The following is a 23,259-nucleotide window of genomic DNA, read 5'->3' on the forward strand; positions in this document are numbered from 1 at the left end:
GTCAGGGTTACGTACGGGTCAGCCAGGGTCGTTATCGGTTGAAGACGAGATGATAGGTAGGTGGTGTCCAAAAGGACATGGAGCTGCCCAAGGCTGGGGAGGGTATGTTTAATGTTTTCATGTTGCTTCTGGAGCAGGCGCATGGAGGCTAATAAACTTGCAGGCTGAAGTCGATTCTATCGGACCATCTATTTTCCCCCCTCTTCTTGTTCCAAATTATCACCAGAGTCTAGTCATCGCCGTATTCTCTCTTGAATGAACGTGATGGTCCTCATCATCACTTGTCTCATTCTCCTTCTTCTCCTTCTTCTCCTTCTCCCTCTCTTACTCCTATTCTGGTATTCTTCATTCCTCTTCTATAGGTGGTCTTACAAACCCACATTAATTTGGTAGGTAACCCTTCCTGTATTGGAATTTGCAGGCATACCTAACCATATTTGCGTCAAGATACAACAGCTACGTCTAGTCTGAAGGAAAAAAAAATTACTCTGATAAGGCAGGTAGGTCCGGGAGAGAAGAGGAAGAAGAATATTTTCGAGAAAAGGAAAGCTTGGTTCGACAGCAGGACAATGAGAAGGAGGAAGAGAAGAGGGATAAACATAAGAAGACCAAGAAATGATGAAAACTCCTGGGGATGAGAAGAAAAGGGTGCCCGGGGTTGGCAAGAGTGGCCATAACATAAAGACTACCTTTTCATACATCTACAAGTTCTGACACTGATACATATGTAGTTCAGGTTAATCACGACCCTTCCATGTTTCTTCACAGATCAAAAGTATGTACTTGCAAACTTTCATAGTTGCGATAGGCCTACCAGGTATGATGTGATGTATTCGCCGTCCGTCTAGTTAGTGTTCGTTTCATCTTTTCTTTTTGCGGATGACTTAGTTCTACTACACATACCTCACGAATCGACCCTCTTAACTTTAGGTACGCAACCTCTTTTGGACCTTTGAAATCCTTCAGGCGATTGATTGATTAATTAATTGATTGCCTTTGCTAGTAGGCAGTGAACCAATGTCCAATGTCAAAGGTTCCCTCCCTCTCTCTCTCTCAACAAGGAACATCGATGTTGAACAGACTCAAAACAATAGGTACCGAAAAGCTTTTCATTGTGACTTGACTGTCTTTACCGCCTGGCTACCTACGGTATCTTCATAAGGAGAAAAAAAAAAAAACCGTCTTCGCAAGGTTGGTTGTATGACGGTGTGCTAGCGACGAGTGTTGATGGGGCACTTGCAGTTTGGAGCCTATTTGCAACACTTTCTCTGGTTAAACTCTCCGGCTTAAGGTGAGCTCTGGACGAGAGGAAACGCTGGAGGAATACAATGATCTCAACGGCAAAGTGAGTTTATGGACTAAAAACGTTAGCAAACTTTGAAGGGGGGACACGTCAAGTCATGGGACGGATGCTTTGATTATTCCTACAATCCAGATCGGCTTGGTACCAACAAGAGGGTTGTAGAACTCCCTACGGCACACAGTTTTCTTGTAGTGCTATCTGACATATCTTGGCATTGTGCCAACCGTTCTGGCTTACAAATGGCATGTAGGCCCCCATGCTTTGCGACTGACAGTGATGGATTCTCGAACAAGTTTTGTGTGAAGTTGATGAAAATTTCTTTCTGTCTCTTTCAGTCTCTTTCAGAGCGATTACACTACTTTCTGTTCTCTAATTATGATGTATGTGGCAGGCGTCCGTCCATGGACGTTTCTTGTTCTCAAACCCACTTTCATTGGGTTGGAGGCACAGCCGCAGCCACAACCATATGTCGATCGTATCTTCCGCTTTCACTTTTCTTTCTCAATCCCCTCCTTAATCTTCCCCTGCCGGCAGTTCTCTTCGTCGTCGTGCCCCAGCTCTCTGGGTTGCTTCATTTCTTCATGGCGTGGTGCCGAAGGCATGGCATGGCATAGCATGGTGGGTTGGCCTGCTCTTCAATAATTTCCAACTCTGGTATCAATGCACCCCTCTCGTTTTTCTAGCTCCGCCCGCTTCCACGAATGATTGTCGTGTTACCATATGCCATGCTGCATCTTGACATGATCTTCCCATCGATCTCGCTTCCACCCGCCCCATCATTAAACACAACGAATCAATCCGACGCGGGAGGTGTTCCTTTCTTTCCCTTTTTATTCTTTTTGCTTTGTGGTGTTCAAGAGCTGCTTCTGCTGCCGTCATTATCGGAGCCAGAGCCCGCCTCGCCCGTTGGCGCCTTCATGGTCTGTTGTGTATTCGCCTGCGGTTGCGTCTGGACGGTTGGGCCGGTGGCCGACGGAGCGGGGGGCTGAACAGCTGAAGGGGCTGGGTTACTCGAAGCGCGAGCGGCGGCGCCGGCGGTGGCAGCATGCAGGCGCTGATCGAGTGCCTTGAGAGCCAGCGCTCTCCTGCGCTCGGCCTCGGCTCTTGCGCTGCCGGGCGCGCCGCGCTGGTGGCTGTGGTGCGAAAAGGCGTTGTCGCCGCGAGCGGCTGAGATGTGATCTTGGGTAAAAGGCGTGCAAACGCGCATGGCCACCAGCACATTGAATACGTTCTCGGAGATGCCCGCGACCACGGGCCGGACGGGACCGGGGAAGAACTCGGCAAAGGCAAAGGTCTCACTAGCGTCACCGCGGAGGGAGCTCGTCTGGGACTGGTCGAGGTCGGGGAAGACGGCCTTGTAAAATCGGAGGTAGGTCCAGCTTGTGATGAAGCCGTAGACGGCAAGCAGGAAAGATACGCTCGTGAGCATGGGCGTGAGGCACAAGGCCGTCACAACGCCAATGTAGAGGAGCGGGAATCGGGGCACGCGAAGCGAGAGGATACCGCGGAAGAGGGTGACGGTATGGGCGGGGACAAGCTGGCTGAAAGCGACGAGGAAGGAGATCTGGAGTGGTATCGTGCCGGCGATGGTCATGAGTCTGTGAAGAGCAAAAGGTTAGCCATTTCAGCAGCAACGGGTCTTAGCTGGCTTGGATCCAATACGTACGTCCATCGCTCGTTCCTGGTAAAGGTGAAGAAGAGGATCAAGGTGGCAAAGCAGAGAGCATTTGGAATCAGGGAGGTGACGAGCAGGAATTTGGCAAGCTCGCGCGAGGACCAGGCGCGCTCCAGGTAACGACCGCCATGGTAGAGGGTCAGGGCTGCGATGGTGAAGTTGAAGATGTTGCTCTCGACGAGGGTGGTTGTCACAAAAGTCCACGGGTAGACGAGCGACAGCTGGGGGATTAGGTTGAGATATGGGATGACGATCTCGGAGTGCGCCGTCCACTGGCGGTATCGGATGGCAGCGCTGAGGACGGACTGGAGGCCAAGGGCGAAGAGGCTGATGCGCGTCACGGGCGGGAGGTTTATTCGGGGCGGCATGGTGCTGCAGGTGATTATATTTACTGTGTAGTGGTCTTTCGCTTATAAGGTATCTTGGGGGTATCGTCGTCAGAGCATTATCGTCGAGTTCGTGGTCGCCCGGGTCCGGTGCTGTGCTAAGGTGTCGCCGACTTCCAGGTTCGAGGGGCCGTCACCTGTCGCTGTCAGAAGCTGTCAAGCTGCAGGCCGTCGCGCCCAGGCGGGTCCGTGTCTGTTCGTAGGGACCGTCTGGTCACGGAATGTCCCGTGGCCTTGGCCTGCAAGGTTCTAGAGCCGAACTGGAGTTGTTGCCTCAGGCGTCAAGATGGAGACGGCGACCCAGCGATCATGTGTCACTGGAGGATGCGGAAAGTCACGAGCCACATTTTGAGCTTTGGACCGTGCTCCACTTTATGGAGATTGCCCAATGCCATCCATGCCATCATGATGCTCCATTTTGCAGACAGTACGTACCTATTGACAAAGAACTTCTATTCTCACTGCAACATCCGTCACAAGAGCCCAAAGGGCATGATACGATCCGGCCCGTTCTTCAAAGACAAAGAGAACAGCATTAAGACGTACAAAGAGCCACTAGATGGGTGTCTTGACTTGTCTTTCCAGTTTGATTCCCCCTTCCCTCTTTCCCTCCTCGATTTAGCCAGCGGTCGGTTGGTCAGGAGAGTCTGGGACTGTCGCATCATCAGCCGACGTCCCAAGAATGCAAGGGGCTGTTCCGCCCAGTTTGTTCTACGGCAAAGCTAAGGTAGACAACCACAGCGGCACGGAGTTCCAGCAGGAGCTTGCGCACTCCGGTTATAGGGCCATGCTGGTGATGAACTTGCAATGCGATAATGTGCTCCCATGGGAAACAGAGCCTTTCTGAAAAGGCCTCTGTTGTTTGTCAGCAAAAGGAGAGGGACTAAAATTCCAACATGCGTCACGTCTTGGGAGATCCGACGGAGTGTCAGGAGTTGACGAGTTCTCAAAGCCATCCTCCATCCCAAGGCCCAAAAACCCAAACCCTGGCTTGCTCGACTTGGCTTCGTCCCTGGTCTCCACAGCCCCAGACTGAAGGCTTGGCCAACACGTTTGGGTCAGCTCTTTAACTTTGCAGCAAATGGCATCGAAAAACACGATTACTTCGACTTTGTTAGGTCGACAGGGGAGAAAGAAAGAAAAAAAAGCCATTGTGACATAAGAGCAGCACCCTACAGAGATGATACTTATCATCAGCAACATTTGAGAAAACATGGCCCCCAGGCACTTCAAACCCTGGCATTGCATTCTGCAGCTCGAACCGTCTCCGCACAAAGCACGCGTGCCACAGTTCGTTCGCCTCTTCGGTCTTGAGTGAAAAAAAGAGGGTCGCAGTCTCGATACCAGCAGCGTCCCAAAAACGTGTGGGGGGTGAGGGCGGGACGCTTGTACTTGTACCCCTGAAACAAACCATCGGGGCTGTTTTTGTAAAAAGGCACGTCAAAACCAAGCTGCAGCCAATCGTTGTGCTGGCTGCTCGAGATCGAAGACCCCGGGCCATGGCACCCTTGCCCAGCAGCAACCATTTCCAGTGCCCGTGCTGATTGGTTGCCCATTCGATAGATGGCAATTGACAGGACTCACAAGGACTGAGAAATGGAATGCCAGAAGCACATCACCACACTCCGGAGTCCGGACGCCGTCACATTTCTGCTGGCAGTGTACATGCCACTATATATGACTCCTTTGTTCTTCCGGGAACAGGTCCGCAACACGCTACAGCAAAAAGGGTTCAACTGCCACTTCTACCACTGCTTCTCCGGACCCCTTCGGATTTTGAGATGAAGCAACCCAAGGTTAAAGGATCAAGCGCAAATCGAGCCAAATAGAACACAGCAGCCCATGTACAGCATAGAAAAGGTAGATGGAGAGCTCGAGGAGCAGACTCGTGTGCTCTGTGGAAAGCCATTCCCGTCGGTCGGTGGGGTGCAAGACTTGGGTCTGCGGCATGGATCATTGTCACGGGCTGATTGATGGCTGGTTACACGTTGGGCCAATGTGAGAATGGAAGGGATCGTCCCCTCGCGAACAGGAGCCTAGGGATCCAGGAGCCAGGCCAGGAGCCTAGGGATCTAGGAGCCAGGCCAGGAGCCCAAACGGAGGCAAAGGGCACTGTCACCCGCGAACCATGAAAACAGTGGGATGAAGTTTCATGCGCATTTGCAGTTCGTTAACGGCGCACATGTGCAAGAGTTTACCGGCAGGTCAAAGGCAGAGAATGGCGACTTGCATCTCACTCACTGCATCCAGATGCTGCGGGACGAAAGACACACAACCGCCCGGAACTGAATCCATACCTTATCCCGGCCAACCCAATGTTCGACTTGCCCCGGCATCCAGAACCTAAAATGGATCATCCTATGCCTGATCCAGAAGACCGCCGATGAAACGCAAAACAACTGCCATCCCCATTTCTTCAAATGATCGGATGAAAGACCCATCAAGAACAACGACAAATCAAAGAAGCAAACCTGGGATTAAGTTTGCTATCGTACGTAGCCATGAAGCGGTTTAATCACATAAAGTACCCCAAGAGTCGGATACCGAACCCCCTTTTCCCGCGATACATATGTGGCTTGAAATGAGGGATACAAAGTATTGGTTGTTCAAGAGGAGGTGAGGCGATAACAGCAACATGAAGGGCATTCCTCATCGACACCACCCTCCTCGGCCGCAGCAGATGCACCGGCGCAGAAGTAGAGACAAGCACTCACATATGTAAATGCACAAATGCATTCGATACACTACTTGGTGCCTGAACTGCCATAAATGACGTTGGTCAATAAAGTGGCGATACTTGACACACTAGAATCATCCTCAATTGCAAGTGTCGAAATCGAAGTGTCTGTCTGCTGTCTGGATAAGCGGGTGTGGCACTCGCAGTTCCATTTCTCCATATCCCAAAGAAGACTAGCGCGCGGCCTGCATTTTAGCACTCGCCTAAACGCGCCAGCAGCAGCAAGGCCCAGGGCCGCCAGGGCAACAACGACCGGACCGGGGCAGGGCCACCAGTGACCTTTGTGGAGGTACCTTCCCTGTCCTCCATTTTAGCAGCAGCAGCAGCAGCAGCAGCTCGCCCATCTGCCCACCCACAGTGCACCCACGGCACCCACTCCCACTTGCCCACTGCCTGGCCCTGCTGCGGTGGAACACCTGGAAATCCGCACTGCCCGGGGCCCTCCCGTTACCCGCCGTCCAGTCCCAGAGGCCAAAGCCAAATCCAGCCAAATCTACCACAAATCTACGAAGGCACCGTTCTGCCAATCTTGAAGCCTTCCTTTTTCCCCATCCTACCTATCCTGCCGTCCGCCCTCCGCAAAGCAACCCTTAGTGTCGCCGTTCCAAGCGTAAACACCACGAGCTACAGATTCAGCATTCTTGAAAACGCGCTGCTTGACACTCATTTCGCCCCGCCGCCTGGTCGTAGATACGATCCGTCTCCCTGGACCGCGCCGAGCAGCAGTACATTTGTCGCCTTCATCCCCGTTCCCACAAACCTGCATCCAATCGCTCGCCGCCCCAGCAACCTGCCGTGACCGACGACGACGATGAAAGAACTATTGGACACGGACCGAGTAAACTATCTCGTTTGGAGGTTCGCCCATCCATCCCTCCCCGCCGCCCTCTGCGCTGCTCGGCTTGTCAAGTGTCAAGACTCAGCGTACTCTCCCTCCCTAGATTGGAAGCTATCCATGGCATGGCAAAGTAACTGACGATGGACCTGCCATCTTGCGTCTTCCAGATACCTGCTCGAGTCAAGTATGTCTTTTTTCCCATGAATCCCTCCAAGGCGCATGGCCCTTGGCGGTTGGTATTTCCCGTTTTCCCGCCTTGTGAGACTAACCGCGCGCACCGTCTTTTGTCCCACAGATTATCGAGACACTGCCGCCAAACTCCAGAAAGAATGGCGAGTGCAGGCCCCCCACAGGAAATTTGACTTTGCAAAGCATGTGCACACGTACGCGCTGGTGTCCTTGTTGAACAAGGGCCTCATCTATGAAGACTACCAGAGGAAATTCGCCCAAGACAACCAGGTACGATAGCCGCGCACTTTTTCTTAGCAATTCGCGTTCCGACCCGCTGCTCTCCAAGAGGCTGCATCGGATTCAATTCGGCATTACCTCGATGGCGGGCGTCGTCATGGTGCGCTGGCCTCTGGCACACCCAGACACCCCCGGGGGGGTTCGGCTCCTGTGGTTGCAGCGGCTGCAGCGCTGTACTGGGGTCCAAGTTTTTTGGCTGACACTTTAGCAGGACACTCGTGAAGGGCAAGCAGCAGCCGAGAGTGCCCGCGGTGTGTTCGGGCCTCTCAAGTTTGAACCAGCACCCAATGAGTCGGGAGAGGACATGGAGGAGGAAGATGAGTCGGAGGCCGAGACCGAGATCGAGAATGGAAATGCGCGAAAACGCGGGAGTGAGCGGCCACATCACGGATTGCGCAACGGAACGCCTGCGAAGCGACAAAGGCTGAGCAATGGCAACGAGAACGGAAACGGGGCGGAAACGGCCACTACGCCCATGGAAATCGACTCTCACCCAGACAACAACAGTAACAACAACTCGAGTAGCAGCAATGTCAACAACAACCACGCCTACCCATCGCCCCTGGAGGGCGAGCAAGCCGCATCTCCACCACCACGCACCGAGGGCCCAGAGAAGGCCACCCAGACAGAAGAGCCGCTCGATCTCACGCGGGCGACAGTATTCCTGCGCATGGGCGCCGACGAGAGCACCGAGTCGGAACTATCAACAAGCCAGGACCAGATGACGGAAAACCCTATTGCGTCGCCGCTGGCGCTGTTCTGCGAGTGGAACCCCAGTAACCCGTCCATCTTGGCGGTTGCCGGGACCGAGGCGCTAGCCCGTCTTTGGACTGTCTCGCGTGGAGACGCCCCAGTGGCCGACATCCCTGCAGGTCACGTGGACGATCACACGGCCCCTTTCACCCTCGACTCCAGCTTCTCCAGCCTCACTGAGCAGGACGTGCTCAAGTCGTCCACCGTCTCGTCACTTGCTTGGAACGCCGACGGTACTGCTATTGCCCTGGCTGTGGATCATGGCAGAAAGTCCCGCGTCAGCATCTGGGATGTTAATGGCTCGCCTATCCACCGCTTCGATGGCGTCGACCCTCCTGTCATCAAGTTGCGTTGGAGCCCCAACAAGGACTTGCTTCTAGGTGTCAGTCTCGATAGCCGCGGCATAATGGTCACCGTGTTCTCCCTGTCGACCGCAAACTCTGCCTCTCACCTCGTTGAACGCACTCTCGACGATAGTGTTCTGGATGTTTGCTGGGTTAGCGAAACTGAGTTTGTCATTTGTGGAGGCGATTGCCTGGTCGCCCTGCGCTGCGGAGAGAAGGGCATCGAACCTGGCAGAGAGTTCAACACCGGCAAGGACGAAAGTTTCAGCCAGATCAAGTACGATGCGAAGACAGGGCTTATTGCCACTGCCACTGAGAAGGGCGTCATTCATGTAAGTGGGGATGCTACAAACAAGAAAACAACAGCCTGTGAACTTCTACTAACTCTCTACCCATTAGATCTGGGACCATGCGGGCCAACGGCGGTCTATCAGCGCCCATATCGGAAACATCACCGGACTTTTATGGCAGCCCTTGGACCGTGAGCCGGAGAAAGATGAAAGATTGCTTGCGTCCAGTGGAGAAGACGGTGCCATCTGCATATGGAACGTACGAAACGCGGAAAACAAGGCGAAGTACTCGATGACGATGGCCGACCAAATCGCTAACATTGCGATGACCCCTGATGGCACTCATATTGCCGGAGCAACCGCGGACAAGGTCTTGGTGTGGAAGCTCGACGATCCGACGGTACCCTACGCCAGCTGGAACAAGGAGTCGCATCCGGGTTGGAGGAGCCCCAAAACAGGCGCCGAAGCGGAGGAGATCCTCGCACCCTGCCTTGGCTGGGATGCAGAGGGAGGAAAGCTGGTGTATGGCTTGAATAGTCGGGTACGTACAATCTTCATTTGGGTTTGTGGACTTGTGACTAACTGTGTTGCAGCTTGCTGTCATCAATTTTCGCTAGTCGCGACGCAAAGATGGCCCTTAAGAAACTCGCGCTGGCCCGAATTTTAATATGCCGAGTCAGAGTTCCCACAACCTCATCTCGGGCCTCACATACCCCCTCTCAGGATACCCCCTCTGAGGCCAGCTCGTCACCCCGCGGTGGTCCGCGCAGCTTAGGGACGGCTCTTGTGACCTCGATGTCACCAAAAGTGCGAAACGCGGGGCGAGTTTGCTGTTAGGCGTCAAGATGGCGTTCATAGTCCCGCTTGAGTCGCTGCGTTGAAGAAGGGCCACTTTGCCCTCAATTGCTCGCTCCGCCCAAGGTTGCTGCCAACTGTGCTTGCTAGCATCACATGGGCATGTCTTTCCAGCGACCATTGTGGTTTTCGACCTGGTAACCACGATGCCATCACTACGCCGTTCGTCATTATTGGATAGAAATCTTCAGACGTCGCGCGTTAGAGTCGCAAACCGAGGCCGCTATGAGCTACGGCAGGGAAAGAATGCGCACATTTATAGCCGTTGCTGGCAGACAGGAGGGGGGTCTGTAGGCCCTATCTGGGTCGAAACGTTTGCCATAAACATACCATATCTGAAGGAGGCAACATGGATACTGAGGCCGGTTGTTGCCCTTAAACACCCCTGTTATTATGGTATGGCCCAGAGGCGAGCGAAACCGAATGGAAGCGGGTGGCGACAATGAGGAGCATTTATATTGGTAGCGTGGATATTCGCAATTCGATTCCAGCGCGGCATATCTCCTTCGCCCACCGGTGATGTGAATATCCGCATCCGACAGACCTGCTGTTCCCTCCGCGAGCTTACAATAGTTTCGACTTAGTGTCTACCAAGACACGGGTGATAGGGGACAATCCCCTTCAAGGAATTGATGACTTCTGGATGACGCGATCTGGAGGCTTTCAAAGGCTTTACCGGCAGGTTTTAAATACACAACACTCTACATCATTTTCCTTTCTCTATCGTCGGGACGGCGTTTGGTTTTGGAACACCGGATGGCGTCTTTTAAGGCTATACAATACTTTTTCTTCATCTTCAGGCAACAAAGATATCAAGTTTCAATGAAGTGCGCCACAACGAGGACGACCGAGACTTGTTGAAACAACTCAATTTAAGGAGGCAATGGACGGAGACAGGAACAACCTGATTTATGAGTGGTAATGCTTGGTTTCCCGAAACGAAATAGCATGAATGCACGCGATGAAGGATGGTGATCTGGCGATCTGGTTTATTTGTTCGTTCGTTTGTGAGCTAGACATTTGCATATTTGGATATGTATACACACTTACTTGTATTAATGATTCCAAGATACGTTGGGAATTGATTCTACAGCTTTACACTTGAATGAGACCGAAACGTGACCAGTCATCCGTGACTTGCAACTTTGGTACAATTGGTGCTGAGACATGACATGTCGGGGCAATGGCGATGACAATGCGCATTGTTAACACAGACCGTATCTGCCCTAACTTGAGCACGATATCAGAGAACACAATCTCTGTAGGGGGCCTAGTTCTAGCAGTCAGATGTTGAGGCGACATATCCCAGAACACCCCTTTACCGTCTGTTCACGAATTAACTGTTTGCGTTCACCATGTATGTGCCCATTTGTGAATGCGGGGATCACGAATGGTGGCGGTGCGGGTAGGTGCAGATGGGCTTTCAATGGGTTTGTTTCAGTTACCGGTGTGAAGGTGAAAGTGATGTTTAGATGGGATCGAAGTTTATGTGAATGGGTTGTACAAATAGGAAGGTCACAAAGTAGCACCAATTGTCGCGCGTCGCTGTATTATTTTGTACAAAGACAAGAAAGGGTAACCCCACTAATTAAGCAAAGGGCACCTCGTCACGACGTCGTTACGCTGCTTGCTCATCTTGACACTGAACAAACCTCATCCTGTTAATCAGACGAACATATAAGACGACGATATCGAAAGTCCTTGAGAACATCTAGCGACCGAGGAATTTCAAGCCAAGCTCTGCATTTCCGGAAGCCCATCAAGAATATTCGGTCCGCCGAGACAGCGAGCGCAAAGCGAACAAGCAGCAAGCGCCCAAACCGCCCAAGGTTCACATTAACAACTACCGAGCGCACGACGGACGAGAGGGGCTCTCGGCGCAATTCACCACGAGTCGCGACGTCTATCATCTCATCCCGTCATCTGAAAGAGGACTAGAATCAGCGTCAATTCAGATCGCGAATTCGAAAGTCAACCCTTCAAAACGTTCACGAAACGACAGAGTGAAGTGAACGCCGAATCCACTGTATATCTCGCCCCAACTCGCGCCACGACGACGGACACGGATACCTTTCCCATTCATCACATTCTCAACAACCATCACCTAAATAATCGAATTAATCCATCAACCTATTGCCATCCTCTGACCGACCAGTTAACATATTCCCATCACTTGTTTTTCCACCAGACATCACTCGGCCACCCATCAGTCATCCATCACCACCATTTTGAATTCATTCTCATTCTACTTCGAAAGCAAGCAAGCCAACAAAACAATGGATACCCACTCACCCTTCGGCTCAACAACCAACTCCTCCCACAACTCCTCCCACAACAACAGCACATCCAACCTTCATGGCACGAACCTCCTCGGCACCATCCTCCACCACAACCCCTCAACCACAACCACAACCACAACCACCAGCAGTAGCACCACCAACGTCGGCTTCACCCCCGAAATGCGCGACAAGCAAGCCAGAGGAAAAGATCCTTATGCTGAGCGGTCGGATGAGGAAAGTGATTTTGAGGGTGGTGGTATCGAAAACAGGTTGGGATTGGGCGGGTCGGGGTCGGGGTCGGGGTTTGCAGGGAGGAATGGAGGAGGAGGAGGTGTAGGTGTAGGTTCTGGGAGGGGAATGGGGATGGGGATGGGAAGGGGCATGGGGATGGGGATGACTGGGATGACAGGGAGAGGTGGTGCTGGTGGTGCTGGTGGGGTGGGTGGTGGATTGTCGTGGGGTGAGAGGAATAATGTGAGGAGGAAGTAAGTACTTATTTTGATTTCCCTTGTGATTATTGTTGTGAGTTGGGTTGCGGTTGCGGTTCAGATGGTTAAGGGTTTGGAATGGGATGTGGTTGATGGTGTTGGAGAACATCAGTATCGGATTAAGGCAGGAGAGGAGCGGGAGGAGAGGAGGACTTGCAGGAGGAACACTTGCAAGCGGAGGGTGCCTTACAGCAGAGATGGAGGGGGTCCCTGCAGATATGAAGACGACGGCATTCAAGGCAGGAGGCGTGGGCAACACCAGGAAAGAAAGCACGGGCAAAGGCAAAGACTTCAAATACTCAAGAAAGAAAGAAAGGAAACACACCGATCAACACACCAACAAAGGCTAACGTCACCATCTATCAACAGAGTCGAAATCTCCGGCAACGCCAAAGCTTTCTCCAGCATGTCCGCCTCCAATCACCACGTCGATTACGACGTCCTCGAGAAGCGTCGCATAGCCTCCATGTTTCTCAATGACCCCGAGTTGTTGGTTACCCATGCTGAGTCTAGTGGCATGGTACGTTTTACCTTTCCAACGGGCTCCCGCCTTTTCCATTCAATAAATACTTCACGATACTGACTGTTTGACACCCAACCAACAGACCATCGCGGGCTCTCGCCACCACTTTATGTTCATGCTTTGCGGCTACGACAACGGGCCGCGGAAGAGAACGACCCAGGCCTCGTCATCTGTAAGCAGTGGTTCATCGTCGCTCCTGTACCATGGTGCTCATCAGTCTGGGTCGGGGTATAACAATTCCAGAGTATAATTAATTTATGGCCAAACCAACTGCAATATCAAAGAGATCAACCACCTGACTGACGCCCAACATATATCTTTTATTTACTTACCTTCATTTTTCCCCTTGGGGAACTTGGACAGCCGCAGCTGCTGGACTGGACCGTGACAAGCCATTAATGGCGCGCACGCACCCATACATACAGACATTGAACACTTTTATTTCCTCCCCCCCTGTTGATCTCTGTCGATGACTGAAGCAGTAATATTGTTGAACACTGACCACAAGAACTTACGTCTTCTACGACCTATACATTTGCAAACCTATCAAACCTACCAATGAACTCTCCCATCACCCTTCCTTCCCCATTAGCATCACAATCACTAACCTTTCCGCAGAAAAAGCGACACGGGGACGGCCCATTCAAGTTTATGGCTGGCATCAAGTTCGCGTATAGTAACAGTAACGCAAGTTAAATCACTACCACCACAAACAACAACAGCAAACAACAAGACACTAAAATATACATAACCTACCTAACAGAGAACCAGCAATAACCCCATCCCCCCCCCCCTCCCTCTCTCTCTCAATTAACACTCTGCTCCGAGCTCATTCGGGCCATTTATTTGATTTTTGAGTTCATTTCTACTAACAAGATTCTGAATCGCCAGCAACAGCAACAGCAACAGCAACAGCAATCGGGAACGGCAGTAGCGGGACCATCATCATCACCATCATCATCATCTTTGCCGCAGCCGCAGCTACCTGTAGAAGATCCCATATACCAGGCGTTCCTTGCCTCAGCGTGGCAGGCGTGGGATGGGAATGAATGGTAACTGAAAAGGGGGAAGGAGGGGAGGGATGTTGGGGCGGTGGGGCGGACGCGGATGTGGTTGGCACGGACTTCTACATTGGAGGGAAAGGGAAGAGGAAGAGGGGGAGAGGAATGGGGGAGAGGAAATGAGGAGAGGAAATGAGGAGAGGAAATGAGGAGAGGAAATGAGGAGAGGAAATGAGGAGAGGAAATGGGAAGAGGAAATGGGAAGAGGAAATGGGGATATTGGGACATGGGCAAGAGGGAAAAGAGCATAAAATAAATTCAACTAAACACATCAAAGGGACGCAAGCGATAGATGATGATGGATGGGGGCAGAAGAGAGGAGAGGAGAGGATCAGTCAGTCAGTCAGTCAGAAAAAGGATATTGATCTTCAGGGAGAGCAGACTGGCTGATAGACAGACGGAGAGAGAGGCAGACAGAGGTCTACAAACAGAACTACAGAAGTGTCTTTGAACTGTATAGGAAGTACGTGATAGTCCTCGTTGCTCAATCATCCAGTATTATTTGAGAAGAACTGACTTGGTGTTGTATGTTTGTTTTCTGCATTTTTTGTCTCTGTTTGTTCCTTATAGTCATTCACCTTACTCCGAAAACATTGGTCTTACACCCACCCCCTTTTTTGCTTTATTTTTTCAGTCACGTCCTTCGGTTATGTCGGGGCGCCATCCTCACCACCCGGATTTTTCAAAATCACATCACATCCCCTCCCGCTCGTCTCTGTATCGGTTCGTGAGCGTCTCGCTTGAAGAAGCATATCTCTCCAGTAATGCACCAGTCGACGAAGCCGACTCCTTGGACTCCTTCAGCTCAAAACTCCCATCAGCTGAGTCCATGCTCAAGGTAACAACGGTTTGTTCCGAGACCTTGTTTGCCACTCCCTCACTGTCCGCATTCCTTAGCTTCGTCCTTGTGGACGGATTAAGGCCATGAATAAGCACAGGCAAGGCCCCGTCCTTCCAAGCCCGAAACCCAAGCCTCTTGTTCTCTCACGTCGTCAGCAGGACGAAGACCAACCCGGCGACCGCGACAGCAACAGGAAATGTGACAAACGGCCAGCGTATGCGAATGTGTTCCACCCAGACAAACGCCTGGCCGTTGACGTAGACCTGCTCGTTATCGGCAGTCTGGGGAATCTCGAGCATAAAGGCCGTCATCCGCTTGGCTGTGTTCTCGAACGTCTCGGTGATGTTGGTCGACTGGGCTATGGACTTGCCCATGACGTCGTTGTCGTTGTAGGATTTGAGGCCGTTGTAGGCGAGGCACGGGGCCGTGCCGACGAACATGCGGTATTTGTCGAGGAACCAATAGATTGTTGAGCGGACGGTGGAGTCGCCGATCGAAAATGTGCGGGAGTCGTTTCTGTACGGATAATAGCTGGAGTTTCCCGCGTACGAGAGGGTTTCCCAAGAATCGGGTATTTGTAGGTCGAGAGAGCTGCGGGCAAAATCCCACAGTTTGGAGGGATTTGGAAGGGTTAGGTTGGCGGAAAGTTCGTCTCCTAAGGGGCTATAGAGGGAGTAATTGCTTGGATAACTCCAGAAGTACCACTGCTCCGTGCCGTTGGTAATGTTTCTCATGTGGTTGTCGTTTATATGAGGGTGAGCCCTCATAGACTCTGGTGACGTCTGCTTGGTCGAATTGAGGACCGTCTCGTACAAAATGCCGTCCTGGACTGTCGAGTTGTACCGGTTAAGACAGAAGGAGAATCCGCACTCCCATGCCTCCGGTGGCTCGTCCTTCCAAGCCGATACTTGTAATGTGTAATTCCTGGGGGGCTTGAGGATTTGGAAGACGATGAACGTTGTGAAGGCGTCGCGAAAATAAAAGGTTTCCCGACGGTCTGCGATCACCTTCCCAGCGGTCAGGCTAAACAAACTGTCCAAACTGGAAAGCCGTTCCAGCACCAGTTTGCCCTTTGGGTTATTCAACCAAATTGCTTCAATCCCCGGTGTCTTCCTCCCTAATCCATACAAAATTTGCTCAGCACTGATGACATCCGAGTAAGGCTCGCTGATGATATGTTCCGAGATATCGTGCACTCGCTGCAAACAGCCAGAGAATCGAACACCTCATAGGTACAATTTGCCGAAGCGCATGTGAATGAGGTCAGGGTACGACCCTTGTCCCAAAATACGCTGACTCTGCAATGGGCAAGCGCGATGTTCTTGATGACCCCATTTCCGTGTCGGATATGGGTTCATTGCCACCTGACCGGGTGACCATCGCTTGAAAAACAGGATCATAACCGAGCAGTGATATGGTAGTTAGAGCGCCCAGTGCTGTCCAACGACTAGAAGTTCCTTGTTAAAGGCGGCCTTTTAGAGAGGATAGTTGGGGAAAGTAGTCACCTGAATCCGAGCTCCCACAACAAAGCTACGCTCCCAAGGGGGCCTCTACTCGCCGCATCGAACCAGGTAAACGTAGTCAGGTGGTCTTCCCGCTTCGAAAACCAGTTCCATTTGGCCTGCCCAATGCATGAGGTGAGTGCAAATGCCGTGGAGGTGCGCGAGACCTGGGATAAGATCGAGAGGGTCGTGCTCAAGGAGAGGTAGAACTTCCAGGAATTCACGTTGGTGCCGTCGTATAACTTCAGAACGGTGATGGTAGCGACAAGCGAGCAGCAACTTAGGAGCAGCGCCGCCATTTCCCAGCCCCAGTGGCCGCCCATTGTAAGAGACAGGATTCCCTACGAGACCCAGGATTAGAAAGGACGACGAAGATAGTCGAGATATATATGAGTGAGTGGTAAGAGGTGAATATGTGGTCGACTTGTCACTCCATAGAACGGCCAAGCTCAGGGCACGCATTCGAATTCCTCTTTCTGGCGGACTTAATTGGGGGTTCGAACATCTAAAAGGGAGAGAAAATTTCCTTACCATAGAGCCCGGAGTGCCGATCGGATAGGCCAGTCATGGCTAACGAACGCAGTGAAACCATATAGATGTAGTTTCATTTAACCGTGTCCGGACAACCTGGCTATAACGTTGTTTCACCGAAAAGTTCTGTGACGGGAAGGGCTTGGATTAATATAGATAATGCGCGTAAGCCCGCCATCACCGCACGCTAGGTCAACGTATTTCGGATATGTTGGCCCGCTCTTCAGTCGTGTATGGGAAGGGGGCTGGGCAACCTGAAGAGATGGTTGTAACTGGAGGAATCGAAGGATCAATTGGGAAGAAGGATCCGAACCCAGATGCATTAGAAATATTGTAGTGTAGATGAGCCGAATACAAAGACAACTGAAGTCGAACCAACCAAAGTGGTGAAGTTTTACTTGAATGAAGGTTGCAGAGAAGAAGAGGGAAGGAAGGCCCGCAGTTTCTGGCTTCCAAACACGGGAAATCGGTTGTTGGGGTAGCGCCTGCCGTATGATGCAACCCTAAAGACACTGTTAGCACGAGACTTCTCCGCCCGCATTCAGTCAGCGCTGCCTCAAGTACCGAACTAACACTGACACCAACGTACGGTACATACCTACATACCTTCCTCTTTCATGATCCCCCCCACTTCTTACCTCCTACCTTCCTTATCATAATCCAACTTCTTCCAACGGAACATTCTTTCGACCTTCTATTCAGCTAAACCCGCGACCAAACTTCAAGACCACCACAGGAAAGCGACACGCTTGGCCAGGATGATTTCGGGAAGTACCTCGGCCGGACACTCCCTCCAACCTAGCTCATCTTACACAGTAGGTAAAGTGAAGTCTCGTCGTCCACCTTGAGTCACGCCGAGATCGGAGCCGACGCGCATGTTGATGTGTCGATTTGTCAATTATAATATCCATGGATTTGCATCCTACACAAAGGACTTACCTTGCTCGGTGTTCCTAAACAAGTCCACGTTTTTCAAAGCGGGAGGTGTTCGAAACACAATATACCCAAGGTAGCCCACACAGAATCCATCAACATGACCACGATGAGTACAATAACAACCCCAACAACCTTAACCCTCCACCCCTTTCCCCTGCTGCCCTTCGAGCTCCGCATCCTGATATGGGAATTCACCCTTCACCCCCGCGAAGTCGAAGTCGTGATCCTAGAACCTCTCTTACCCAAGAGTGCCAGTCCCATCTCGCACACGGCCGTCCCGGGGCCTTTACAAGCCTGTCGCGAGTCTCATAACCACCTCACTGCTGCCATTGACACCAGCACCAGCACCAGCACCAACACGCGCAACCGCAAGCCCTACTTGTACGAAAAAGCCTTCCAATCAAGCACCACCATATGCAGCCAACGCTACGTCTGGATAAACTTCTTTTTAGACACCATCTCCATCGGCATCTACACCAACCTAAACTACTTGACCTCGCCTTCCGAATATCCAGAACACCACACATGGAGGAACAAGATCAGACGGCTCAAGTTCGACAAGGAGTACTGGGCTGTCCACAACGACGGGGAATATTTCTTTCAGTGGGAGTTGAAGCAGCTTGAGCAATTCCAAAAGCTGGAAGAGTGCCACATTGTTTGCATGGACGGGTTTGCTGGGTTTGAGGGCATCACGAATCGTAATTACTTCCCTTGCGGGACGGAGAATGTGTGGTTGTATGATGAGGACAACGGCGAGAGGGTCAAGGCGGTTGAGCTGGATGCGCGGGCTGAGAGGGGGGGGGGGGGGGGGGGGGGGGGGGGGGTTGGTGTGTTTCTGGTGATGAGGGGGATGAGGGGGATGAGGGGGATGAGGGGGATGAGGGGGATGAGGAAGATGAGGAAAATGAGGAAAATGAGGAAAATGAGGAAGATGGGGACGATGGGGATGTGGGATCAGATGCGGGATCTTCCTGACCAGTCAGGAGGACTGACTCCCTTTACTCTCGATTTCGAAATATTTGATGTGCGTAGTCCGGTATGTGAAGGACGCCGGAGACCACAAAAGCTCGACGAATTCGACGCTTCAACACCATCTTCGCAACACCATGCACGACCAGATCAGTGAACATGTACCATACATGACATCACCTCAAACAGTGGTGGCGGAATTGCACCAGCCTATTCCATATCGGGACGGGTATAAAGAAAGGATCAAGACATGTGAATGATGAGCCTGGCACATATGTCCGTGATTATGCTTTTCTTTTTCTCTTTTTGATCCAAAAGTAGAGAGGCATATCAGAACTGAGGGGAGGGGAACGACGCGATAGGATGGTGTAAGAGCCAAGTCTAGGCAAGACTCTCGGCAGTTTCGCACGTGAGCTAAACAAATCCGGGGTAACGCAAACCAGAATCCGGGGTGCGTGAATAGGGTCAAATGGGTAGGGCCAATGGCTTGGTACCGATGATGGCAAGACTTGTACCGTTTTGGGTTTGGGAATTTAGGGGTTTCTCGGGTAGGGAACTTGGCGAAACGTGAAGTCGAGGCAGCAGAGCCGAAGCTTGGCAAGAACGGTGCAAGTTGTTGACCAAGGAGGAGGTGAAGCTAGAAGCTGGGCGCATCCGGGGCGCATCTGGAAAAGTTCGGTAAAAGTGGTTGCGCGGGAACCAACGGGAGTGGTTAAAAGACGATCTGGTCGAGCGGCCGGGCGACAGGATGGAGAGAGTTTACGGAGCGGATCGGGTGCGACCCTGAGGCTCACCCTCCCTACCTTGCGACTCCGACAACGAAGCGTGACCTGGATCGTGATCTTGTTCGCGATGATCTTTGGGGCAGTCTCTCGAGTCTATACTCGTTTGGTAGACGAGATAGGCACATACGTGAGGTATGCTTGCCCACCGTATCTGTGACATAAGCCAAGGGAAAACGATGCAATACTTTCCGGTAACGTTTTTAAGACCAACATTGTCGGTGTACTAGGGTGAAATAGTATGTTAACGGATCATACCGGTTGATACCGGTAAACCGGACTCGGAGCCGGGCCAAAGCACAAACGTCCGGCCGATCCGGTTGGGTTTTTTTAGGTCATTGTTGATCTTCGGCCTTCTGTAAAACGCTGTAACGCTGTAAGAAACGTGGTTTTCTCCGCAATATATGGTTCACCCCTGAATGAAGGAGACACAACTCCTGAGTTGTTGCCAATGAGAAGAGCCCGAGTCTCAACCGCCTCACGCCGAGCACGCCGGATAACTGGAGAAGAAGCTGGAGTAAACTGGAGTCGGACGCCCGGACTACGGGGTTACGGAGTCATACACTCGAATCCAATTCCGTACCGACATTTTCGATATAGAGTAGCTGTGAAAGAGTTCGGATCTGTTGTGAAAGCGCCTTCGTCGAGCGTCAAATATTTGTCTGCAAATGTTTTGTCAAGGCGTAGCTGATGATGAATTCGATAAGTGGATGAAGTGCCGAGTGTAAGTAAAGTAAGCAGTGCTTACGTTGCAACGCTCCCGGTTTTTAGCGGATTCCAAATTAGCAAGCCGGAGTGCAACGTCAGCGAGGACTTGGATCCCGTAAGCTCTGTAAGGTTATTATATGCAAGGGCCGTAATATAGCACGTTATCGTCGTACGGCACCCGGATTCTTTTCGAAGGGCTGCCGTGTTTCTTCTTTTTGAGTGGAGTAGCAAAGGTGTAGTTGATGATACCGTAAAAAGGGCTGGGAAACTTGGTCGACGATCAATATCTGGTGCGCCCCATTGATGACCCTGTAACCGCAGACAGGCGAGTATTGGTTTGCCAATGCCCAAGTGAAAATTGTCGAGGTAATCACAAGTTGTTGGACGACAATCTCGATGTTATGGGCGACTTGGCGGAGGCTGTTACTGTTCTCATTGGATTGCGGCCTCTGGTTGACAGCCCGCAGACTGACAGGACATTGACAGTTGAGACGAGACGGTGAGGTTGCTCGCCACTCCCTTCCCATGTTGCGGGGAAAGTGCCTGAAACCGACGACCCCAGCGCCAATCCTCAGGGCTAACGGCGGCCCCGCGATATCAATGACGCGAGGCTGGGGAAAGAGAAGCGACGGCGGGGCCATATCAGCATTGCTCGCGTTGCGGTGCGAGCCCGAGCCCGTTTCTGGATTTCGGTCTTCGTCTGCAGGACCGCAGGAGGAAGACCATTCAGGTGATCATTGGCTGGGTGGACAAATCCAGGAATCCCCAGTTAGACCCCGTTCATGCGCTGTCGTTGGAGTTGCGCTAGATGAACGATAAGCCGTCTTGTTAGTGATCCGCATTGACTGCCACTGGTATGCCCTTGCCGTAATCATTTGTGCGGCTCTTATAGATGTCCATGTGCCGGGGACAAAATCAGTCTGCAGGCTGGACCTGACGCCTGTTCTGAACAGAGGTCGTCTAGAGTTGGCTTTTTTGGGAGATATCGTCAGTGTAACCCCTAGGGTGCTGCACTGCAGTGATGTGAGCCTGACCCTGTCTAGCGTTGCGGTAGAGGAGCCTCTATGCGGTCATAGCCGAGCCCGTAGAGACCGGTACCGGAAAGTCGTCACACATGGGTGGTTGCTACTGTAGTGTACGGCAGCGAGGCATCTGGTTGATAACTTTGTAGCATGATGATACAGTCGTTATCAGATATCAGGGTCTTTGGGCGGGTGATGAAGTCTGTTGGTTGAGGTTGAGGTCGAGACAAGGCATTTTGGAATTCCAAAGTGGATCAGACACCGAAGTCGAAGTCGAAGAGGACAGCTGCGAGCCTGCGACATGCCAAGACTGCATTGGAACTAAGCAGTGGGGTTGCTGGAGAAGAGCAGCATGGCAGTGTGGGGTAAAGCGTTGCGATAAGATTGCGAGAGCACTTGACTGAATGGACTCAGACCTCCCTCTGGGCCGTGCCACAAACCACCACGCGGCGCTGGCTCCATCTTTCCACTTGGCTACAGCCGGAGAGGTGTCGACTCGAAGTACTTCGGTACGAGCTTGATTTGTACCCGTTGAGGTTGCGTCGCCTAGGCGCGAGCCATTGAATGTTGAGGATTCGCTGTGGGACAGGATCCCAACCGAAACTTTGGATTCCTCCTCACATCCGTCCCAGCCGTTACGCACCCGACATATCCAACATCATATTTCTACCAACACGTCCCGCCTTAAAAATATCAACTGGCCCCAAATTTTGGATTGCTCCTGGATTATCTACGAGGCTTGTATCACCGTCTATCAACAGCTAATTCCCCAGTCGTTGGGCTTCACCTCCCTTTCGCCCCCTGGTGCCGATTTGCTGAATACTGAACAGGGCCCTAGCAATACGGTATGCAACGTTGACGCACGCCATTTATGAAATGACTCGCGGCCAATCATTTGGGCGAATTGGCCGAAGGCGCGGATGCGCCCGTGCTGTCCTTTCAGTCAAAGCCGTCTCCCCCATCCCCAGCGGACAATGGAACTACAGCAGGCCGGCACAGGATATCACCAACCGCACAAAACCGAACCGAACCGAATCTTGGTGGCAGAATACAACATTCCAGCAGCTGCTCGCTACCGATCTGAGGCCAATATCAGCAAGGCAGCACCGGAAGGCTTGTGGAATTCCACACTTTTTCAACGGGTTAAGCCGATGGGGACGAGATGCTGTTAAGGCCCACTGTTAGAACGCTACGAACAAGCCTACACTGCCACCTCATAACCCCTTCCACACGACGATGGAGACCTATGATTTCTACAACGTGTTCAAAAGCCAGCGGCTCGTGAATTCGTTGCCCACTCCATGGCTTCGGGTCAGCCTGAAAGTTTCTGGTCAAGCAACCGGTCCAGTCTAGGGGCAGTCTACCGGGGCACTGCGGGCGGCGGCGGCGCATCGTAGCACGTACACTGCGTACTAGCACCGCGTAACCATCAGGGTCTAAGATGATCCCTAGAAACTCGAAATATGCAACCCGAGTAGCCACAAGAGTGACAGTCATACATCTCCATGCTCTGGTTGACCCCCGTTACGGTGCGTTATGGTAGAGGAACCAACCATACAATGCGCCAAGGGGATAACCGGGTAGGACCTGGCATGTATGAATATGCGCTACTGTAAACCTGACATGGCATCTTGTAGGTTGCCGGGTCTGAGCAACATGGTTCTTCCCATTCTTGTGTCAGTTTTCCCTATACACATGACCTCTGCAGTCACGGCGATGGTTCCCATATCAAGGAAACTGAGAACGCCATCGATGGTTAGAAGACACCAGGGAAAAGATCACCATGCTATGGATGGCGAAAATAAAGACCACGAAACGTGTCTGGCCAGGCACACCAATGACTTCAGCCCAACACAAATGAACTGAACCCCTTTTCCAAGTGCCCGTCGTTAGACCCAAGTTCCCCAACAGCAACTGCATTACGCTAAAGAAGGGTATACTATGCCGTTACGACCCTACGGATATGTA

General features: G+C 52.0%; 5 protein-coding genes across 5 annotated transcripts; 3 read left to right on the forward strand and 2 right to left on the reverse strand.

The window, feature by feature from the left end:
- Nucleotides 1–1,599: 1,599 nt before the first annotated feature.
- On the reverse strand, nucleotides 1,600–3,556 carry SMAC4_04200 (uncharacterized protein). The gene is made up of 2 exons (XM_003346720.2): nucleotides 2,970–3,556; nucleotides 1,600–2,901 (listed from the first exon to the last, which is right to left on the reverse strand). The coding sequence occupies exons 1-2, from the start codon at nucleotides 3,344–3,346 to the stop codon at nucleotides 2,157–2,159; spliced, it is 1,122 nt and encodes a 373-aa protein (XP_003346768.1). The 5' UTR covers nucleotides 3,347–3,556; the 3' UTR covers nucleotides 1,600–2,156.
- Nucleotides 3,557–6,496: 2,940 nt separating this feature from the next.
- Nucleotides 6,497–10,812, forward strand: SMAC4_04201 (uncharacterized protein). Its single transcript, XM_024655576.2, has 6 exons — nucleotides 6,497–6,959; nucleotides 7,107–7,123; nucleotides 7,235–7,398; nucleotides 7,619–8,836; nucleotides 8,904–9,335; nucleotides 9,388–10,812. The coding sequence occupies exons 1-6, from the start codon at nucleotides 6,913–6,915 to the stop codon at nucleotides 9,409–9,411; spliced, it is 1,902 nt and encodes a 633-aa protein (XP_024511451.2). The 5' UTR covers nucleotides 6,497–6,912; the 3' UTR covers nucleotides 9,412–10,812.
- A 1,113-nt stretch (nucleotides 10,813–11,925) lies between these two features.
- SMAC4_04202 (uncharacterized protein) lies at nucleotides 11,926–13,735 on the forward strand (the record flags this gene model as incomplete). The annotated part of the gene is made up of 3 exons (XM_003346722.3): nucleotides 11,926–12,413; nucleotides 12,786–12,936; nucleotides 13,022–13,735. 3 exons carry the CDS (start codon nucleotides 11,926–11,928, stop codon nucleotides 13,187–13,189), a joined length of 807 nt encoding a protein of 268 aa, XP_003346770.2. The 3' UTR covers nucleotides 13,190–13,735.
- Nucleotides 13,736–14,520: 785 nt separating this feature from the next.
- SMAC4_04203 (uncharacterized protein) lies at nucleotides 14,521–17,010 on the reverse strand. Its single transcript, XM_003346723.2, has 4 exons — nucleotides 16,875–17,010; nucleotides 16,365–16,684; nucleotides 14,989–16,008; nucleotides 14,521–14,880 (listed from the first exon to the last, which is right to left on the reverse strand). Exons 1-4 carry the CDS (start codon nucleotides 16,875–16,877, stop codon nucleotides 14,694–14,696), a joined length of 1,530 nt encoding a protein of 509 aa, XP_003346771.2. The 5' UTR covers nucleotides 16,878–17,010; the 3' UTR covers nucleotides 14,521–14,693.
- Nucleotides 17,011–17,907: 897 nt separating this feature from the next.
- Nucleotides 17,908–18,936, forward strand: SMAC4_04204 (uncharacterized protein; the record flags this gene model as incomplete). Its single annotated transcript, XM_066090072.1, has 1 exon — nucleotides 17,908–18,936. The coding sequence occupies one exon, from the start codon at nucleotides 17,908–17,910 to the stop codon at nucleotides 18,934–18,936; it is 1,029 nt and encodes a 342-aa protein (XP_065947161.1).
- Nucleotides 18,937–23,259: the final 4,323 nt, after the last annotated feature.

This window comes from Sordaria macrospora, chromosome 5, assembly GCF_033870435.1.
Source record: "Sordaria macrospora chromosome 5, complete sequence".
Classification (NCBI taxonomy): Eukaryota; Fungi; Ascomycota; class Sordariomycetes; order Sordariales; family Sordariaceae; genus Sordaria; species Sordaria macrospora.

What these genes read in the sequence shown, in the direction of transcription:
- SMAC4_04200 (XM_003346720.2), bottom strand. Translation starts at nt 3,346, where the DNA reads ATGCCGCCCCGAATAAACCTCCCGCCCGTGACGCGCATCAGCCTCTTC. An exon ending in ACCAGGAACGAGCGATGGAC is followed by an intron (nt 2,902 to 2,969) that starts GTACGTATTGGA and finishes TGCTCTTCACAG; the next exon opens with ACTCATGACCATCGCCGGCA.
- SMAC4_04201 (XM_024655576.2), top strand. Translation starts at nt 6,913, where the DNA reads ATGAAAGAACTATTGGACACGGACCGAGTAAACTATCTCGTTTGGAG. An exon ending in AATTCGCCCAAGACAACCAG is followed by an intron (nt 7,399 to 7,618) that starts GTACGATAGCCG and finishes ACACTTTAGCAG; the next exon opens with GACACTCGTGAAGGGCAAGC. An exon ending in TGTATGGCTTGAATAGTCGG is followed by an intron (nt 9,336 to 9,387) that starts GTACGTACAATC and finishes ACTGTGTTGCAG; the next exon opens with CTTGCTGTCATCAATTTTCG.
- SMAC4_04203 (XM_003346723.2), bottom strand. An exon ending in CTTGGGAGCGTAGCTTTGTT is followed by an intron (nt 16,009 to 16,364) that starts GTGGGAGCTCGG and finishes ACATATCATCAG; the next exon opens with CGAGCCTTACTCGGATGTCA. An exon ending in GTCTTCGTCCTGCTGACGAC is followed by an intron (nt 14,881 to 14,988) that starts GTGAGAGAACAA and finishes GAATGCGGACAG; the next exon opens with TGAGGGAGTGGCAAACAAGG.